The sequence below is a fragment of the Astatotilapia calliptera genome, chromosome 3 (genome assembly GCF_964374335.1).
Source record: "Astatotilapia calliptera chromosome 3, fAstCal68.1, whole genome shotgun sequence".
In the NCBI taxonomy this organism is placed as follows: Eukaryota; Metazoa; Chordata; class Actinopteri; order Cichliformes; family Cichlidae; genus Astatotilapia; species Astatotilapia calliptera.
The window spans coordinates 49339271-49359399 of NC_137424.1; the positions used below are offsets into that span (position 1 = coordinate 49339271).

The 20129-nt window shown below is 43.4% G+C and overlaps 2 protein-coding genes across 12 annotated transcripts in view; both read right to left on the reverse strand.

The window, feature by feature from the left end:
• Nucleotides 1–609: 609 nt before the first annotated feature.
• Nucleotides 610–16564, reverse strand: tox4b (TOX high mobility group box family member 4 b). Of its 2 annotated transcripts, none has more exons than XM_026162664.2 (9): nt 16424–16564; nt 11949–12017; nt 8030–8317; nt 7684–7944; nt 7263–7583; nt 7100–7180; nt 3837–4499; nt 3580–3734; nt 610–2185 (listed from the first exon to the last, which is right to left on the reverse strand). In XM_026162664.2, the coding sequence occupies exons 1-9, from the start codon at nt 16427–16429 to the stop codon at nt 2128–2130; spliced, it is 1902 nt and encodes a 633-aa protein (XP_026018449.1). In that variant the 5' UTR covers nt 16430–16564; the 3' UTR covers nt 610–2127. The 2 variants fall into 2 exon arrangements, with proteins under 2 accessions (XP_026018449.1, XP_026018447.1); XM_026162662.2 differs by lacking the exon at nt 16424–16564 and adding an exon at nt 13775–14455.
• A 1391-nt stretch (nt 16565–17955) lies between these two features.
• Nucleotides 17956–20129, reverse strand: part of slc12a6 (solute carrier family 12 member 6) — a 32320-nt gene continuing 30146 nt past the window's right edge. For all 10 annotated transcript variants that reach the window (XM_026162656.2, XM_026162655.2, XM_026162653.2 and 7 more), the window contains one exon: nt 17956–20122. In XM_026162656.2, coding sequence (XP_026018441.2) covers nt 20031–20122 — 92 coding nt within the window. In that variant the 3' untranslated portion in view covers nt 17956–20030. The remainder of the gene's footprint in view (nt 20123–20129) is intronic.

Here is a 20129-nt window from a genome sequence, read left to right on the forward strand (position 1 = left end):
GAGCTGCTTTTAAGTATGGTTCGTAGCGGTCTTCTTTCCAACAGTGTGTTTGTTTTGATTCGTGGCCTGCTAAAATGGTGCCACTCTCCCACAATGCATTGCGGTGTGACAACTCCAAAGCCCTATGGCATCCATTGAGCGTAATGCTTCCCAGTCATTCATAATCCGAGCTCCGCGTTCGTGACATAATTGAAGGAATCCCTGCTCACACCGCTGACTCACACACTCACCGGTGATATCCAGACAGCTTATGATATTTTCTCAAACTGCTGCGCTGAAAAAGTTTCCAAAGAGCACGCTGTGTGAGACGATAAACATCATTTAACCTTTTAACCTGTGGCTTCCACATATTTGTGAAACAGAAAATGATGACATCGCTCAAATAATCAGAACATGGAACAGTTGTCCAACAGTCAAGTTTCTTTTCTGCACTAGTGTACACACAAATCACAACAGCAGTTGCCTCAAGGCGCCTGCTTCATTGCATTAATGTCTTGAAATACCAGGAAACCAAACGTCTGCATCTGGAGACTTGATTCAAAAGGCAATAAAAACCAAAACAAATGTTTAAAAAAAAAAAAAAAAAAATGAATAAAGGAAAAATTACAATTTCACAAATGTCAAACATTTTTTAATTAAAATTCCTCTTTTTTTTTCCTATTAAAAAGTTGTAAAAATGAGTCCAAGGCCTTGATGCCGTAGCATCTAGCTTTGTTATTTTTTGTGTCATACAGTCTGTGTATTTATTTACTTATATTTCCTGAACGGCGCACAAACTTTTTCTTTAAATTAATATAAAAACAACAACAAAGTCAGACATTCAGCAGCAAATCTAACCTTGTTACATGAGAAGAAAAATCATAAACAGAAAATAAAAGTCTGTATTCTTGTTACTACAGCCGTAAAACGTGAGGCCAAACTGTCACCAGGAGTGTACTGAAACATAAAATATTTTTATTTCATGATTAAAAACATTTCCAGTACATCTGCGCTGCAGGATCTCATCACACTGGGAAGCGTTGTTTGTTTTTTTGGAAGCAGCCATCATTCTTCCGTTTCACCTGAAACAATGTCCCGGTTAAAAAATAAAGCTTTAACACCAATTTCCCTTTACAGTAAGTAGTGTTTGTCAGAGCTGGTGTGTTATTTTGCTGCGATACACATCTCTCTTATTTTTGTTTCTCTTTCCTCAAACAGAAATTTTTACCTCATTAAGAAAAACCCAGCACACATTTAAAAAGCTCTCAGGACACAGGGTCTTCCAGCAGGAAGAGAGAACGACAGACAGAGATACTTTTCCTGAATCTTAGCACCTTATTTAAGTTGGAAGTAACCTTGTTTGTTTCTTTTCCCCTCAGGCGGCTTGTAAAAGGTGACAAACAGCATTTAGCAGACAGCAGATCACCGGGTCTCTGAATGGCTTCAGACCTTTCAACCTCTTCACGACTCCAAAGTAGCTTTAAGACCATTTGTGCTTTTGCCTGCGTGTTGCTCCCCCACCCAGCCCCCTTTCTCCTTAAAAAAAACAACAACAAAAAAAACCAAAAACCAGCCCCACTTTACTCAAGAACAGACGACTCAAAACTCTCAATTCGTTCACATTGATCGCTCCTCACCGTGACGAGTAAAGGGAATAGCAAACACACTTAAAGATTCATTTTTCTGAAATGAATAAACTGAATACGTCTGTGATGATTTTCTTTTCTCCCCATCTTTTCAAAACAATTAAAAACACCATAAGCCTGTATAAAACGTTACTTTTTATCAAGTCTGTGTTTTAAATTCACAATCAATGATCGAGAGCAGGAAATGTCTGGAGCAGCAGAGCCGAGCCTCTGTGGTTTCTTCGCCGTCCACGCGATCGTGGTATTCGCAGATGACTCAAGAGTTTGTTTTATTCTGCTAGAGAAGCTTCTTGTGGGAGGTACAACACAGGGACTTCTTTTTTTTTTTCCTTTCTTTCTTTTTGTGTGTCCACAAGATGACATGAGCACGATAAAACAAACCATTATGTGCCAATACCTGAGTCTATTATTCAGTCTTTTCTCTGTCCGTTTGCATTTCATGTGGTATTCTCATCCTTTTCCGTCTCCGAGCATCACTCCTCCCCTCAGGTGTGTCCCGGTCCTATGTTACCGTGGTGGAGTTCTGCCCTCGGATAGCGCACCAGGCCATGAAAACGTCTCTGTGGAGAAGAGAGGATGATGAAAACATTAGGTTCAAGCAGGTCTGAGTAAGATGCACTTGTAATCCAATTTTAGGGGTTTGAAGACAAAGATCCATACTGTTCACATTCCAATAATTTGTTCGGAAGCTTGTCTCTATACTTTTCTGTCAAAACTACACAATGCAAACCAAAAGTTTATTTCAAGAGCTTGTTGTGAGAACACACTAAATAAATAAATACATAAATAAATGGTTGGTATACCTGTGATCAGAACTAGAAAATGTTACATTGTATCATCATCTCTTCTAAAAAAAACAAAACAGACTATAAGAGGCTTTTGGACGAACAAGCAATTAGTTTTTCAACTATTGAGAGGACATAAAGGGCCCCCCCATTGCCCCCTGTAGATCCACCCCTGCCTCTGATACCAGCCTTCATCGGGTATTTAAAGAAACACAATGGAAACACCCAGGCAATTGTTTTAGTCTTTGACAAAATTATTTTTTTTAATTTCTTTCTTGCTTTTTAAACTGTAACTTTAATCAAAGAGCACCATGAAGTTCTTTGATTTTAAAACTAAATATGTTCTCAGAGCTGAAAACTGAACATTTTTGTACCTGAAATATTTGAGGGTGGGGCATCTTTATGTCATACAGTGCCATGTTGGTCTTTCAAACAGGAATCTTGGTCAAATGTTTAAATTTCTGTGTTTTGGTGAATTTTTATGCACGAGTTGAGCGGACGATCAAGATTTTATTTTCATGTTTTTTTAAACCAACTTTGACATCTGGTGATCCGATACAGTCTAAGTGTTTCTCTCGTCTCTTATTTAGCTTTGTTGAATTTTCATCTAACCAGCCTGTGGTGGGGCGTGGTCTGCAGCACGGCTGCGAGGGAGGTGGATGCATCTGAGAGGCACCTACAATCGCACCTCGCCGACTTAAAAGACAATGAGCTAGAGTCCTGTGAATCCTGTGGTTGTTGTTGTGTATGTGTAGGTGCAGCTAAAAAGCTGTGACTGAGTGCTGTAGAAGAAAACTAATAAAAGAGTGCTGAAAAGCGTTGAAACGTGGTCGGGTCTGTGGTGGGTTTGTTACACAGCCATTATAAATATCAAATATATTATACTGATATATTGCTAATTTTAGCCATCACTTACACACCAATAAGACTCTAATCTAGAGGAAGTAAAACTGAAGGTTTCAGTAGGTGAACCTGTGGATTATTAACCGTCTTTTCCAACCGATCTCAGAGTCACTATGCTTTGACTCTATGTTTCTTTGTTAAACAGCATCTTTACGACCACCTAAAGTACTTCACAAACCTCTGGAAGTGAAGCAGAGCACGCTGTGGAAACATTTAAAGTACTGACGCACACTCCAGGAGTCGAGTTTAGGTCCGTCTGTACGCACCTGCAGTGTGTGGCGACACACTCGTTGCTACAGTACTCTTTGTCCCAGTCTTTGCTCTCCACGGCGGGGTTTGTGCAGCCGGCGCGCACGCAAATGTTCGGGTTGGCGGTGGGAGTCACACTCGGGCCAGGAGCAACATTAACCTCCACCTCCATCTGAGAGGGCGGACAAAAAGAAACACCGAAATTTATGTGAATGTGTATTCATCCAAACACTTAACAGTAAATGTTCGACGTGTTCGAAGTTCAGCGGCTCACCCCTTCCTCGCCTTCAGCCACTTCCTCTCCTCCCGTCACCTCACCCGTGTGTCCAACCTCCACCGCCAGAGCAGAGGTGGTGGCAGACACTGTCGTGGGGGTTTCCCCCGTTGACGTCACAATGATCGAGGCGCTTGAATCTGACTGGCGTGCTGAAGGCACTACCTTAAGCGGCGGCGGAGCAGTGGTGGCTGCCGCTGCCCCTCCTCCACCACGCGGTTTGGCCTGGAGAGGCGGGGGCGCCTGGGCGTGCACCATTTGCTGCAGCCGGGGTGGAGGAGGGGTGCTCTGCATCTGCTGCAGCGGCGGAGGCTGGCGGGGCGAGGAGGCGGTCGTCACCGTAGCTGACATGCCGCCGGAGGGTAGCGGTGTCTGCTTGATGATGATTTTGGTGACGGGGGCAGTGTTGAGGGCAGTGCTCGCTGGTGGAGGCTGCGGTTTGATGGCCCCGGTGCGGGACCGGGTGGTGACCTGAGGCAGGTCCAGGATGATGTTGGAGGTACAGATGTTGGTGATGGTGTTCTCCTCTGGGTTGTAGTGCTGCGACCTAGTTGGCCGGGTGGGCGGGGTGGGGGCGGGGATGGGCGTAGGCATGGCTGTGACCACAGGAGCTGGGGCTGAAGGTGGGGGTGATGGTGTGGTTTCCATGACCTCAATAGGTGCCTGAAGAGAGGAAGAAGAAGAGAAACGTTTAGGTGGATATTTGTGTTGCTCTGGTGTGTCCGCACCAGGACAGCAGAATGTATCCTAAACTTTACGATGCAGAACATCAGAACTACCAGATTTACAGCTGGAGTTCCAAAGCATCAGGATAGAAACTGTTTCTCGATGAGACGAGACAAAGCTCTTTGATAAATCATCAGTGTGTACTCAGTGCTCAAGGTTTACACGATTTAAATCATAGAACTTCAACTTCAGCTCTCGTGGTGAGAGCAGCAACTGATGTAGCTACACCTTGAGCTGGCACCTGCAGAACAGGCTGAGACGTTACACCATGCTCAGGTAGACTGGCAGACACTGGCAGGGCCACCATCCCTTTCTCCACCAAGCCAGACACAAGAGCAGCCTTCAGCTCAGCCTTACGCAGAGCTGTGGAGACACAAATGCCATAAAATGATGCCACCTCATGCAGATCCCTCTTCCTACAGGCGTCCAGCTGGACAAGCGAAGGATTTTCCTTGAATCAGAATCAGAATCAGAATACTTTATTCATCCCGAGGGAAATTAGGGGTTACAGCAGGCAGCACGCTAATGGCGCATGCGCACTCACAAAGGAACCTTCTGACCAACTTTACACAAACATCACATTGGGGAGACATGTCAGAAAGGTAGGCTGATAGGAAAAACAACGAAAATACACTACATGAGGTAAGAGGAGGAGAAAAAAAACTCCACTCAGACTGAGCTCCTAGTGGGAGAACAGTTTGATAACAGAAAAAACACCTCAGCACAAAAGCACATGACTATCAATACACCATAGAAACACGAGACAAGCAACAGGGGCGGGTAAAGGGTAAGAGAGAGCCGGCGTAGACAGCGCATCCGGTCCTGCAGCATCTGCGCTGGTCCAGTTGACTGCTATTTTCCCCGGTAGGGCACAAGCATTGAAGGCGTTGGAAAGGGAGGGGGATGAGTGAGTGCTTATCAGTGTAAGTGTGTGTGTGTGTGTGTGTGTGTGTCCAGAGTTCAGCGGAGACAGTGTCCTTCGCACTATCAGGCTAGGTAAACAGTCTGCCAGCCAACCCAGGTGGCCTACACGGCAATATCAAAGGTAGCCATTAAAACTAAAACTACCTGAGGCTAATAATAACAACAAAGAAGAACCACCTCCAATACACAAATCAAAAACAGGTGGGAAATATGTGTGGCCACAGGGTTAACCAATAAATAAAATTAACACCGACCCTCTCCTCAGACCTGCCTACTAAAATCTTAGCCTGCTTAGCTTCTGGAGTGTACCAGGCTCGAGGCAACTTTAAAGGCTAAGCATTAAGTGCACAAAGCACCGACAAGCCTACCCTCGACAGGGAACTAATCCCCACCCAGGATTACTCCGAAATTAAAAAAGGCAAAATAAAAAATGAGTGCCTGAAGGAGGAGCTTACGCTCAGCTAGACACTCCCCTTTGCTAACTGGAGAGAGAGCGCAGCAGATATAATACAACTAAACAAGCCACCGGCAAACAACTCACTAAAACTCAATTGCTGTTCCTTCCATTCAGATCCCGGACGAGCCCCCACATTGTTACGTTCCCCCCGAAGGGGTCTAGGCATGCGAGTGAGGGGACCAGTAACAAATGAGTCCAGAACAGAATGAAAGGAAAACAGAGAGGTGGTTTTTAGTAAATAAAATAGTCTTTATTATAGATAATCTTAACATAAAGAGCCAGCAACGCCGTTTTACCAATAACACTTGGAAAAAGGAAAAAAGGCTGCAACGACAAAGAACACGAGCCAGGTGCAATATATCAGCCACCTTTCATGTTCAGGCAGACACACACTGCAGTAACATGGCAGCAGCTGGCTCTTCACTTCCTTTCTGGGGCAGTGAACATGGTACATAATATCTGTAGAAAAGTTGGACTGAAGGTCAGAGCTATGCAGACTGATCATTGAATCACCGCAGTCACTCCCCACTGCCACCACACCTGAGCACAGAGCACATCTTCTTATATACAGAAACTCTTCATGGTTTAAGTTTCTCATCGTATTGCATCACGTGTAACCATTTCCTTTTAATAAAATCCAGATATGAGTTATTGAACCACATGTCCTCATAACAACTGCATAATGAGTGAAAGATGTTACAACTCATCCACATGGATACAGCTGAAAGTTACAGTATTAGTCTGAACTGGTCTGGTGTTGGTGCCTTTGAGATTTTTCTTATCTAAAATATTTTAGGTGTATGTGCAGAACACTGAGAGGTCTGCTTCTTGTCAATTATTAGTAGAAATGCATGCCTGTGCACAGCACCTGCACAGTTTATGAATGCAGCTGCATCAGGACTCATCTAGTCCAGTCTCTGCAAACTTTATTCATCTGTGGTGCCACATTAAAGTCATGGGTGCTGATACTGAGTAAGCAATAGTAAATTCCTCCTGTCATCCCTAACCCCTCACTGATATACACTGAGGTGTAGAAAACAGTCGTCAAATGTCGTCTTTATGAGGGAACAATTAAAGAGTTAAACCCTGTGTGATCAGGACATCATGCTAGCATACCTGTGGTTTGTCTGCTTCAAACTATCAAGATTTGACTCACCTGAGAAATGAGACTGGCTCTGTACTCTGCCAGCGCTTTCAAGTAATCCTTCTTTGCTGCTTCGTTTTTCCTCTTGTAAACCTAAAAATGATAAATATTAAATGACTACACAAGCACATTTACAATCTTAAAAACCTTGAAGGAACCAAAGAAACCCTCTTACTTGTTTCTGCTCCTCCCCCAGACTGTCCCACATGGACGCCACGATCTTGGAGACCTCTCCGAAAGTCGCGTTGGGGTTTTGTCCCTTAATAGCTGCCTGTGTGTCCCTGAAGAACAGAGCATAGGCCGACACAGGTTTCTGGGGCTCGTTGGGATCCTTCTTCTTCTTCCCCTTCTTCCCCCCTCCTGCTCCTCCTTTCCTTCCCGTAGCAGAGGAGACGCTGGAGGTCGGCGCAGACAGCGGGGATTCAGACGGGGAGGGATCGAGGGAGATGACTCCAGGGGAGACGGCCAGAGAGACCGGAGATTCGACTAGGACGCTCTGATGGAAGATGAGGAGGCAAAAGGACACGTTGGAGTAAATAAATGAGATGCATTTTCAAACAGATGAGTGCCAGACGCTGGTTATATTTAAGACTCACCCTTCTGAAGTCGTCCATGTCATCATCCTGGAGCGAGCTGGTGGGCGAGGCTGTGGCCGACAGCGGGTTTTCGGGCGACTGCGGCCGCTGAAGTATGTTCCCGCCGCCCAAGCCGAGCCCCAGTTGAGCACTGAGCTCTGATTGGTCTATAGTGGTGAGCTGATTGGACCCCAGTAAACCCTGGCCCATGTCACCTAGAGGGACGTCGATGGTTACCGGGGACGAGCTGCTGAACTGAGAGCCAATGGGATGACCGAGATCCTGGGATAGGGAGGAGGAGAAAAGGGGCGTTACTTAAAGAGGAGACTGAAGGTGGGTAAAGGTTAAAATGTCACGTATTCCTTACCATTCCCAGTGACGACCCTAACAAAGTATTCCCTCCTGACTGGGTCATGACTCCAAGAGTCAGGTGCTCCAGTCCCTGAGAGGCCGCACTAACAAAAGTGGACGCGAACGAGGGGTCGTCACCTTCAACGACGGCGTTCCCAGGTACCACCACGCTGTCCGAGGGTCCAGTTTCTGACAGCTCCCCGAAATGGGACACGACATCTGACACGGAGAGGGCAGAGTCCGGGTCCAGAGAGATGGGAGGGATCTCGAATTCCTCATCGCCAAGGCTGGGAGTGTGGAACGTCTGGTGAGCACGGGGAAGACAGAGGAGAGGAAGAAGAAGTAGTAGTTAGGATCTAACATCACTCCGACACTTGGTGAATAAACTCTCATATGTTGTGAAGATCACACTAAACCAACTCCAAACTTTTATCACTTCTAAGCCTCCCCGAGCCCCCACCCCTACCAAAGTTTTCTCTGACACTGATTTCATACTGTGTTTTCCATTTACAAGTTCTGACGATGATGGATTGTTCAGGCCTGGGAACAGGAAGCTCCTTGACAAGAACTTGCTAATAGCTGGAGTGGAAAACCAACAGAGGCAGCTGATCTTTGTTCAGTTAACCTATCAGAAGGAGTAAAGCTCAGTTCAATCAGGGTTTTTCCCTTTAATAAACAAAAAAACTCACAGCTTTAGCATAGAAACTGTTAAAGCAGATTTAAAACCGGCTAAAACCAGGTGCTTGTTGAGATGTTTTACCTGATGATGCCATAGTCAGCTAAGCAGCTGCTTGCACATTTACATAATGACTGTTCCACAAAGTGCAGCCTGCTTCAGCTTTTAGGTTCCCGTCTATCCTGACGGGAGAGCAGCAGCGAAAAGATGTCAACTTAAACTCTGACTGGCCTCAAACTAAACGTCCATATTCATCATGTGTCTGCAGCTGCATCACTGAAAGCCCCCATCGTTTGACTCACACGCTAGATGAGTCAGTTTTGCAGCTTTTTAAATAGTGTCTCATGACTCATTCTCGATAAAAAGCCTGTTTTCTACAGGACAGAATTATCAAAAAGGTGCCTGGATTTGAGGCGGTGGGGTGTGACACTTAAAGCCTTTTTATAAACAGTTCACATCCCACAGGCTCAGGTGGACAGCAGGTTGAAATGACATGAACGTGGTTTAAATTAATCCAGCCTGTCTCCAGGAAAGTGGAACCAGAAAGGGTGCAGTGTCCACTCTGAGTCTGGGACAAGTTGTTGATCCAAGTGGAGAAAGTTTCAGGGTCTTCTTCATGAGCAGGAGAATGGAGCGGTGCACAGGCGATTCACCAGTCCATCTATGCTCCCACCCTCACCTGTGACCACGAGCTCTGGGACATGAATGAAGTTCCTGAGATGCAGGGGGGGGAAACAAACTTCCTCCAAAGGCACCTCAAAATGCCCCGTAACATTCTGGAGAGATTACATGTCTCAGCTGGCCTGGTGTCTAAGCACTGAGCCCCAGAGCTGGAGGAGATGGGCAGGAGAGGGAGGTCTGGGTTTCTGTGCAGCAGAAGATTGATGGTTTAAGTAAATGCTAGAAAACTGCTGCTACTTAACGTGGCAAGATTGTAAACTGCTATCAAGTTGAGCTTCATTTGTGCTCTGTCGTAAAGGCTCAAGTTAAATTTACTTGCTTACGGTATCAAAACCTCCTCACAGAGAGCATCACTGTCACCTTAAGCTTACTGTCACAGAGGTGCTGTATTAATCATTGTAATCATCGTGAAAACCAGAGAACAGAGAAGGATATGGAAAGGATGCCTTTCTTCCTGCTCTATAAAAATATACCATCTCAAAATGAACAACTCAAACATGCACACAACACAACACAGCCTGTTCCCCTACAGCACAGCAGATTTCAACATAAGCCATCTATTATTTAAAGCAGCAGCACTATAACCCAGCTCAGTGTATTCATCAGCAGAAATATCTTATTTTAATCGTTTTTAAATAGAGTGTTCGACAGCTTCTTGTGTCATTTTTCTCAGTATTAACTTTAGTTCCTCCTCCTTTTTATTTTGGGTAGTATAAAACTTTCTCAGGCAGCCTGTCTGCTGGAACAATGATGACTCTCTAAAGTTAAATGGACATTTCTCTACACTCAATCTTTGTCCCAATAATATATCTGATGAATGGCAGTAAAGGGTAGAGTTATTTCTGATTATTTATGCCCTGTTACAGTTTCTCTGATGCCGCTTGATTTTGCACCTGGTTTGGCTGCTGAACGGCTCTTTGGCATCTTTGCATTATGGCACTCTCCTACAGCTTTCCATTGAGGCTCTTCTGAGCTTTTTTTAAGACCACTCCTGCAACGCACATGTCAAACCTCACCTTTTAGTACCGGCTCAGCTTTTTGGGAAAGCCAATAATAGTGAGTTGTTTATTTTTTTTACAAAAAAAGGGATCTATCTTCAAAGACAAAAAACCAACTGGTGTGAAGTTGAGCCAGACCATCAAGTGCAAAGAGGACTTTAGCTCCGTGCTGGATCAAACCCTCCCTGTAAACTTGTCCAGCCCCAGCTTGCGCTACAAATAACTCTCAAAGCTAAGTGCCCGTTTTCTCAAAAATAAACAGACTATAAACGTCTGAAAAACTCACAGGGTCACTTACAGTCGCTTATCAATGTTCTCCAGATGTTTTCTTAACAGTCTCTTTGAAACATCTGGATAAGAGATTTTACAGTGTGCCCTGTGGAAAAATTCTAACTGATGGCAAAGTGTGCAGTCTTTGAGAACGTTTGAAAATTTTCTTGAATTATTGGATATTAAATCTCTTCAGGTCTCCACACATTTTTCAAACTTAAATATATACATATATAATTAGCAAAAATACCCAAAACATTTGATTAAACTGATGCAAAATCAATGACAAGGGTTTCCAAAAGACCTTTTACCATGTGGAACAGCAGCTCTGCTTCCCTACTGTACAGTGCAGCTTCTGTTGATAAACAGTCTTACAAATGCTGGATGCTCACATTAAATGCAGCTACCAAATGACCTTTGAATATGTGCAAGTATCCAAATAGGACTAAATATTTATACTCCTGGATCTTTATGACATCAAAAAAAGGGGATGGCCCTAATATATAGTCATCTACTACGCTCAAGCCCCACCCACCTACCGTTCAAACCTCACATTTGCAGGAGGTAGCCAATCAGAAAGAAGCTGGCTTAAAGGTGGGAGGAACTGAAACAGCTCGTTTCAAAGGGCAGTAGAAGATAAACAAGGATTATTTTTGAACCGTTAATCATCAGAGTCCAAAAGTAAGACTTGGTCTTTTACAATCTTTCTAGGTGACCTATCGCCAAAATAAAAAACAGGAAGGTAAACTGTGCAGCAGGTGGTGAGATAAGAAAGAGCTTTTCAGTGACTTTTACAGTGGTCGGTTTTTCTTTTACATGCCTTTATAATGTCATTAAAGCCTATCACTTAAAATACTATGCACTGGCAGTTTAATACCATATTTTTAAAAAAAATTGGTTTCTACTAAAGAAAAATCAAGTCTTCAGCAGATACATTTTTAGACAGTATTTTTTAGGGGGACAGAGTTTAATTTAAATCAGCTTAAACCCAGTTCTGTCAATAAAATGGCCAAAAATAACAGAACAGAGGCCAAATTTCACTTAACTAAAGCAACAAAGACTGTTTGCCTCAACTACATATGGACCAAATATGCATATGTCCACAGATGCCCTATCTGAGCCAGGAAAAAGCCTGTGTATCTATAAAATATATGAAGAAGTGACACAAAATTTTATCTATGCATTCCTTATTTTTGTCCTCTTTAGCACTCTTAGAGACTTCTAATGCCTTTAACTCTGGCAGGATCTGCTGAGAGGTGGGACCTCTGCAGAAACAGACCGATGCTCGTGTCTCAAGTATAAAGGCTTACCTCTGAAGAGGAGAGGAAGGGGTGGCCGGAACCAGGAATCGTCAGGTAGTTGTCGCTGCCTCCAGGGAACTGAAACACAGGGGAAGAGAGTGTAACAGTAAGGGAGGAGGGGCGACACCATCATCACAGCAACACAAAGAGCTACCTAAACGCACCGCCAACAGGGGCACACCATAAAACACACATTTACCAGCAAATCTAGCTTAAACTGAGAGTCACAGAGGAGGCTGCCTCTTTACACCTGGTTAGTAAAGAAGAGCTAGTTTGAATATATTGAAAAATCTGCAATTGACTTTAGTAAGAGTAAATATGTTTGTGCAGGTAAAAACAGGACTTCCTGTGGTGCCAGAGGCAAATCCAAAATGCGGTTTTTAAATGACGACTTCATTTATTAAGAGAAAGAAGTTATTCAAACCCATCTGCCCTGTGGGGAAGTAACTGCCCCCTAAACCTAATAACTGTTTGTGCCACTCCTAGCAGCAACAACTGCAACAAGTCTTTCACGTCACTGGAGGAGTTTTGGCCCCCTCTTCTTACCAGAATTGTTTTGATTCAGTCGCATTGGTGAGTTTTTGAGCATGAACAGTCTGTCTAAGGTCAGGCCAAAATGTCTCAATCTGGTTCAAGTCCGGACTTTGAACAGACCACTTCAAAACCTTCATTCTGGTTTTTGGCCTTGCTGGTGTGTTTTTGATCGTTGTCCTGCTGCACAAACTGAGCGCTCTTGAGCTTCCGGACATGAACTGATGGTCGGACGTTCTCCTTTATGGTTAGTCGTCCAAGTCCTGAAGAGGTAAAGCAACCGGAGACCATCACACTATCACCACCATGTGTGATGTTCTTTTTAATGCTGTGTTAGTTTTTTGTAGATGTAATGGGACCTAAACCTTCCAAATTCAGCTTCTATCTCATCAGTCCACAGAATATTTGCATAAATTCTTGGGGATCACCAAGATGTTATTTGGTAAATGTAAGACGAGATTTTGTGTTCTTCTTGGTGAGTGGTGGTTTGCTCCTTGACCTCTCCTCCCATGGATGCTATTTTCATCCAGTCTCTTTCTTACTGTTGAATCACTGACTCTGGCCTTAATAGAGGCAAGTGAGTTGCTTACGTGCTCTTCGAGTAGTTTTGGTAGGTCGGACACTCCTGGACAGGTTCACCACTGATCCAAGGTTTCTTCGTTTGTGGATAATGGCTCTCACCGTGGTTCAGACAGTCCCAAAGCTTTAGAAATGGCAGGGTAACAGTTTTCCAGATTGATAGATGTCAATGACTTTGTTTCTCATTTGCTTCTTTAGATCGTGGCATGTGTTGCTTTCTGGGATCTTTTAGCCTCCTTTACTATGTCAGACAGCTTCTACTGAAGTGGTGTCTTCATTCATCAGGCCTGGCAGTAATCAGGGCTGGGTGTGGTTACTGAAACTGAACTCTGCCTTCTAAAAAAAATGTGATTAATCACTGTTAATTCATGATTTGACAAAGAGGGCAATTACCTTTGTACACAAGGTCAAAAGTAATTGACTGAAGCTGAAACAGGTAGGCACAAAAAACAAATAAACCATCACTGGAGATCAGAGGGTTAAACAGAAGATATGGTTTCAAACAGCCTTATTTCAACACAGGAGAGGAGCATACACTCACATGTTGGCTCCTTAAGTCCAACATGCGTCTTTATCGATTTGTTTTAAGGATGATTTTTAGTCGCACAGATAGGTTAAAGGTTTCTAACCTAAGCTGAAACTATAACTCTCTCTAAAACGGAAATACTCCATTACTCAAGGGTCCAGTACTCGAATAAGCATGCACGGAGCGGCTGTTCAGTCACCTTGTTGTCGGAGTCGAACCCATTGAAAGACTGCGGATCCAGGAACTCCGGATCCCCGTCGTGCTGCCCGGTACCGTCCGTTAAATCCGAGTAAAAATTCAGATCCATCCTTTCAGCTGGGCCTCATGTGTGAGCTGTGAGGCCCCCCTTCTTCGCTGCGATACGACGTCAGGCTATTAACCGGATCTCCTTTCCCCTGATTTTTCCGCCCCTTGTCAGCGTGCGATTGACGGATAGGCTGGTTACCGACCAGCTCCGCCGTTAGCCCGGGTTCTCCTTTAAAAACCCGCCGACAGTGACAGCCGTGGCTGGCAGCCAGCTAAACTGAGCATGTGTGTGTGCGCGTGCCAAAAATAGCCCGGCCCGTGAGCTGGCCGGCTCTCTGACGAGGTAACGTGGCCGTTTAACCGTCTTTCTCGCTGACTTTGTCCTATCGCGGTTTAGCGTTAGCTGGCTTTGACGCAAGCCTGCAGAGGCGCTCACATTTCAGCCCCCCTCCGCCAGACAGCCCGGTGCTCGTTTGTCTGTCTACCTGCCTGTTACTCCTCCGACGTCTCAGTGACCGTTTAAACGGCAAACCGACCGCGGTCGTGTCAAGGTGTCTGACAGCCAAGGGAAACACACAGAGTCCCCGATTTTTAAGCTTCGCTTTGGCTCGGGCCAGGATCCTCAATGGATCCCGAGAAACAGATCGTGGGTTAGATAAACAGGCAGCGGTCAAGCTACACTGGTGCAAAGCCGGATGTAGGGCGAAGCGGATTTCAAAATAATCGTGGACGAATAAAATCATTACTGGAGCTTCATGTCCTCTTTTACAACATCCATGGATCGTCTCTGTGGTCTTCCTCTTTTTCCTCCTCCCTGGCAACATCTTTTATCCAATATATCAATCACCCTCAACATTTCCAAACTGCTCAACCTCTTCTGTTACAAATCACCTGTCACACTTGTCTCCACCCTGCTTGCACTCTTCTTTACCTCTCTTTGTTGCTTTGTAAGTTTGCCCCCAGGTAACAAAAACGCCTGCACTTCACCCCTTCACTACCTCTAGTCTTTGCAAATGACTTTTCCCACACATGTATTCTGCCTCGCACCTACGGATTTGCGTTCACCTTCTCAACAGATCATACAGCCGCCTGCTCCTCCACCTGCTCCCTACTCTCACCATAGATCACGTTGTCTGGGACAGACTACCACCTCCTGCCTGACCTCATCTGTCAGCCTGTCCATCACCCTTGCGAGTATCAAGAGACTTGCACCTTAATAATGTCTCACTGTCCTCAAACACATTCTGCACCGCCCTCACATACTTCTCTACCACTCCTGACTTCCTAATGCAGTACAGGCACTGGAATTCGACTGGCTTGTTCCAGGTTTTTGATTTACCTCCCTTACAAATCGAAAACCCTATATATAAAAACATTTCTATGGCAAACAGTAACTACATCTTATTTTGAAAGGTCAACTATAAAGAAATGAAGCATGGCTGAAAACGTTTACACAGTACTACAGTACTACTAACTATACAGTGCTCCGTGCATCACGTTTACCTTCATTTTAAAGTATGCTTTTTTTGCTTATGGTATCTAAGACAAGGATGTCAAACTAATTTGACATCATGGGCCACATAAAGCCAATTCTGATCTTAAGTGGGCCAGAACAGCAAGATGTTTAACTTCACATTTAATCCCTGGCATATCTAAATATAAGAAAAACAAGTGCAAGTGCAAGAATATGTTATAGTTTTTCTATGTGATAAATGTGCACAATAACAGAACAACTTCTGGTAGCTAATTGCCCAAACAGTATAGTATTTTTAATGACTTCTTTTTTCCTAAAACAGAATATTTCTACAGTAGATATTGAAAAAAAAACTTTTATGTCATTTAATTGTTTATCTCTTGGGTAATTATTTGGTGTAGCATGAATATCAATAGGAAAAGCTAGAAAACTTGTGAGAATATCACTGAAAGTTTCAAATCTATTCCCTCCTTCAAATTCTCCACAGCATTCCAGTGGCCTGGACTGGAGTCTTTGTCGGGCTGATTATGGTTCCCGGCCCTTATGTTTAATACACCTGATATAACATGTCTAGATTGTAGAGAATTAATATTATGCTGCAGTAATGTCTCCTTTATTTTGAAAGGTTTAAAGGGAAGCTGGCTGCTACTGCTGTTCGGCATCAATTAACCCGGTTAGCACTCGTATGTTATCTAGATTAAGTCCTTTAACATAAAGTTTCCTGTCTGACATGGACTAACACCCCACATTAGGCTGGTTCTTACTGGATGGGGATGTTAGACTGTTTGTTGGCGTTTAACAGTCTCCTTCAGCTGATTTAACTGCTCTATCCTGTGGCTCCTTCCTGGATAAACGAGCGGCATATTTTTTGTTGTTTAAACCGATTAAAGTTCACTAACACTGAGACTGCCTCAGGTCCGCCTGCTCGGACAGACAGCTGGGTTAAAACGAGGCTGAACATGTTAGCAGAAGTTAACGTGAAGTCCGTGAACAGAGGAACAATGATCAGTGAGGTCAGCGCGTACAGCAGGCCGCCAATGATGTCTGACAGCCAGACTGCGCGTGCTATATTTTGTCATCTTGTGTGCGTGCGCAGCAGTTTATTTTGTTAACACCAGCCACTCTTACCTCCATGCTCACCCCGAAACCTGTTTAACTGTGTTTGTTTGTTTGTTTTTAATCCCACTTTTGCCAGGGAACTTCACCCAGAAGGGATTTCCTCAAATATCACAACATGGCACCGGCTTCCGGATTGTACGTGCAGAATCACGTGACCTCAGCAAGCACAAGTTGGAAGCTTGGCTTTCAAAATAAGACGTAGAAATTTATAGCATTGATAACAGAAAAGCAATTAAAAGGAAGTTCTAAAAAGGAGCTATGTTTTTTTATTCGTTTAAAAAACGAAATTGGGTCACGGAAAAGTAGTTTATAAGGCAAAAACAGTGTTTGTATCATTTTAATGAGCTTGAAAGTCAATATTTGTCTTTATTCTTCAGTACAGCCTGAACTCCTAGACAAGGTTTCTTGGATTGGATCAAAGACACATTTAAAACCTGCAGGAGACCGGCCCTTGAGGCCTGGAGTTCAACACCTGTGCTGTAGACCAATGGGCCTCTCTCCTGAGTTCTTCTGTACATTTTGACAATTTGAACCACAAATTTTACATTTGGATTCATCACTCCATAAATCCTGTTGTCACTGAATTTAAGTTAGTTCTGGTGTAATTTGGAATAGCTCAGCCTTTTCCCCATTTCCTTTCCTAATAATGGCCTCTTGACAACTTAATGAATCTTCAGTTAACAGTACATGCATCAGCTGAAGGTTCAGATGCATCTGTCAGGTCTTTGTTGGAGTGTTTTAGGGCATTTTTATTCACTTGTCCAGTTTCCTCAGATTCTTTTTGGGGTACACTGCAGGGTATGTCCAGATCTCTGCAGACCACTCACATCCCGGACACAAACTGTTCAAGCTGCTGCCCTTAGCCAGGTGCTACAGAGCTCTTTACTAAAACCAGCCGCCACAGACTTTCTTGCTCCGGGCTGTCACTCTGTTGAACACTAACCCACTGTTATGTCATTCAGGTCATATGCACATTGCACTATCCAGTTTGCACTGGTTCATGCTGGTTGCACTACACTCAGCCTATTTAAATATATCATTCACGCCCAGTTGTAGTTTTGTACAAGTTGTATAGTTTAAAAAAAAACATGTCAAACTGTTAAATTTGGTATTATTAACTGATTTGGCTGAAAAAATGAAAACCAGTGATGCGTTTTTTGACAGGTAGTCAGTAGATACACTAGTTCATCCCTTTAGTTAGGTGCCTTTTTTGGCTTGAATCATTCATAGGTGAGTGTTTTGTGGAGTGATAAACATTCCACTGAAAATGGTCCAGTACAAGGATGTGACTGAAAATGAGCAAAAAGCAGCTTATGTCCAAATAATTATTTCTTTGGACAAACAGATCTTCATTTCAGTTTAATCAATTTAAAATCATCTGCTCAGCTGTTCTTGTTAAAGTCCACTGAAATGTCTACGGTTAAAAAGTCAAAACATAAAAAAGATTTGATGTGTCTGTCTATAAACAGGCAAAATAATCCAACCACCTACACTATCAATCATCAAATATATACAATAAAACACAGATCACAGTTTGTGCATTTTTTTTTTCAAAACTGTTTTATTTATTCCCATTTTTTTTTCCAAGCAAAGTTTTTTTTATTCCTTTTTATATTAATGTAATTAAAAAAAGATAAAACTTGGGATTTTTCATTTTTATGTACAAGCAAGAAAAAAACAAAACAAAACAATGTTTAGGAAATAACAATGAACAGAGAACAACCCTGCACGGTAACACTGTAAAAAAGAAAAAAGAAAGCGTTAGAGTGGAATCAAACACCTGCAGTTCAGAGCTCCTCATTGTAGCTTGTGAGCCCACATTCTCTCTCTCTCTCTCACACACACACACACACACACACACACACACACACACACACACACACACACACACACACACAAAAATGTATACACATGAAGTGTGGTGGTCCTCTCCATGATGGTCCAGTGTCTCCACAATACTGTTTCCCTTTACAAGGTCGTTATGGCAACAACCAAAAACTGTCCCCAGCCCCCCCCATCTCTAAACTGAACTCTACGCTAACGTCGAATAACTTACTAACTATTCAGGTGCAGTCCAGCGTGGGCCTGAGAGAAAACGAGAGAGCAGAGAGAAAACCTCTGACCATTTCCTTTGCACTGGTTTCATTTTGGTGTCACATCCACAGCTGTGAATGTGTTGAACCCTTGAACCTTGAATGTGGTGCAAAAGACCGAAATCCTCTTTAAGCAATTAAAAAAGAAAAGAAAAAAAAAGAAGAAGTGGACACTGCTGTATCAGCAAGGTTTGATGGGTTTCCGGAATAAACCTTGTGATTTTAAACTGAGCTCTGACAGGTTTTCTTCTAATTATGGAAGTTCTGAAGGGGGAATTCTTGTAATTACCCTCTGCAAAAATGAGCTAAAACTTACCACCAGGGGGCAGCACTTCACCAGTGGGATGTTTGCAGGTAGGTGCCGCTTTGATTTTTAGTCCCACCCCCTCTTCCTCAACGTGCATTGCCTTTGGCCTGGCGCCACAGTAAAAAGAAATAATAATAATAATAGTAATAATTAATAAAGGTTACACTGACCCTGCAACACAAGGCCTGCGTGGCTGTCACTTTAGTTCATTTTTGATGTTTCAAACTATTTTTTAAAATACAGGAATTTACAAAAAGTACCTTTGAATTTTTATTTGATTTTTAAAAATGTAAATAAAACTCAGGTGTTATCAATTTTTTACACAACATAGTCCTGCTGAATGCCAATAAAATAGACCTTATCAGAATTTCTACTTATCCATTTAAATTTTATATATATAGCCTGAAATTCTGTCTTAATATGCTGTATTTATTAAAATATTCATCTGATATGAATAAATTCATTTTTGAGGTAAGATGTCTGAATTTTAAACACCCAACATTTTTATGTTAAAGGCTGTTGTGACTAAATTCTAAGTAGTAGCAGCGAAAATCAAAAAATAAATCCTTGTCAGTGCGTCTTAATAAAGCAGATTCTCGTCAGTTGTGTGCAAATACTCCTGGATATGAAAATAAAGAGTACCGATACGCTGGTAAGAGTAAACAGATGTGTTTGTGAGAAGCAACAAAAAGAAAACCATACTTGATTCTGACAGAAAACTGCTGTCTGCTTCCAAATTACATTCTGTACAAAAAGCAACCCTGAGTCTCATCAGCGGGTCAGCCGCTCCGCAGCCTCTCACCGTTAGCCTCTGTGGTCCGCCCCTCCAAACGCAATCGCTCCTAACACCACAGTGCTCCCTTCCTCATCGAGTCAGAGGACCCTCGGGTGGGTGAGTCAAACATAAACACACACACACACACACACACACACACACACACACACACACACACACACACACACACACACACACACACACACACACACACACACACACACACACACACACACACACACACACACACTGCTCCTTGTTGGAATTGTGTTGGCATTTTTGTAGCTTGGACAGCATGTGGGATGGAAACCAGCGCCACGACAGGGAAGTGTGACAATCGACAATCGCTCTTTTTCAGGTTCCCAGATCCCATCGTCTTCACTCTGCTCTCTCCTGCACGACTGGCTGCTTGCTTGATGCTGGCTTCCTGTGTTTGTCTAATCAGGAGTAGATGGTGATGACTTCACTTCCTCCGCCTCTCACCAACAGCACACGCTCCAATCCTTCTGTCAGGACCTCCAGGAACTCCATGTCTGCTCA

What these genes read in the sequence shown, in the direction of transcription:
- tox4b (XM_026162662.2), bottom strand. Translation starts at nt 13,882, where the DNA reads ATGGATCTGAATTTTTACTCGGATTTAACGGACGGTACCGGGCAGCAC. An exon ending in TAGGGTCGTCACTGGGAATG is followed by an intron (nt 7,945 to 8,029) that starts GTAAGGAATACG and finishes TCCCTATCCCAG; the next exon opens with GATCTCGGTCATCCCATTGG. An exon ending in TGTGTCGCCACACACTGCAG is followed by an intron (nt 2,186 to 3,579) that starts GTGCGTACAGAC and finishes TCTTCTCCACAG; the next exon opens with AGACGTTTTCATGGCCTGGT.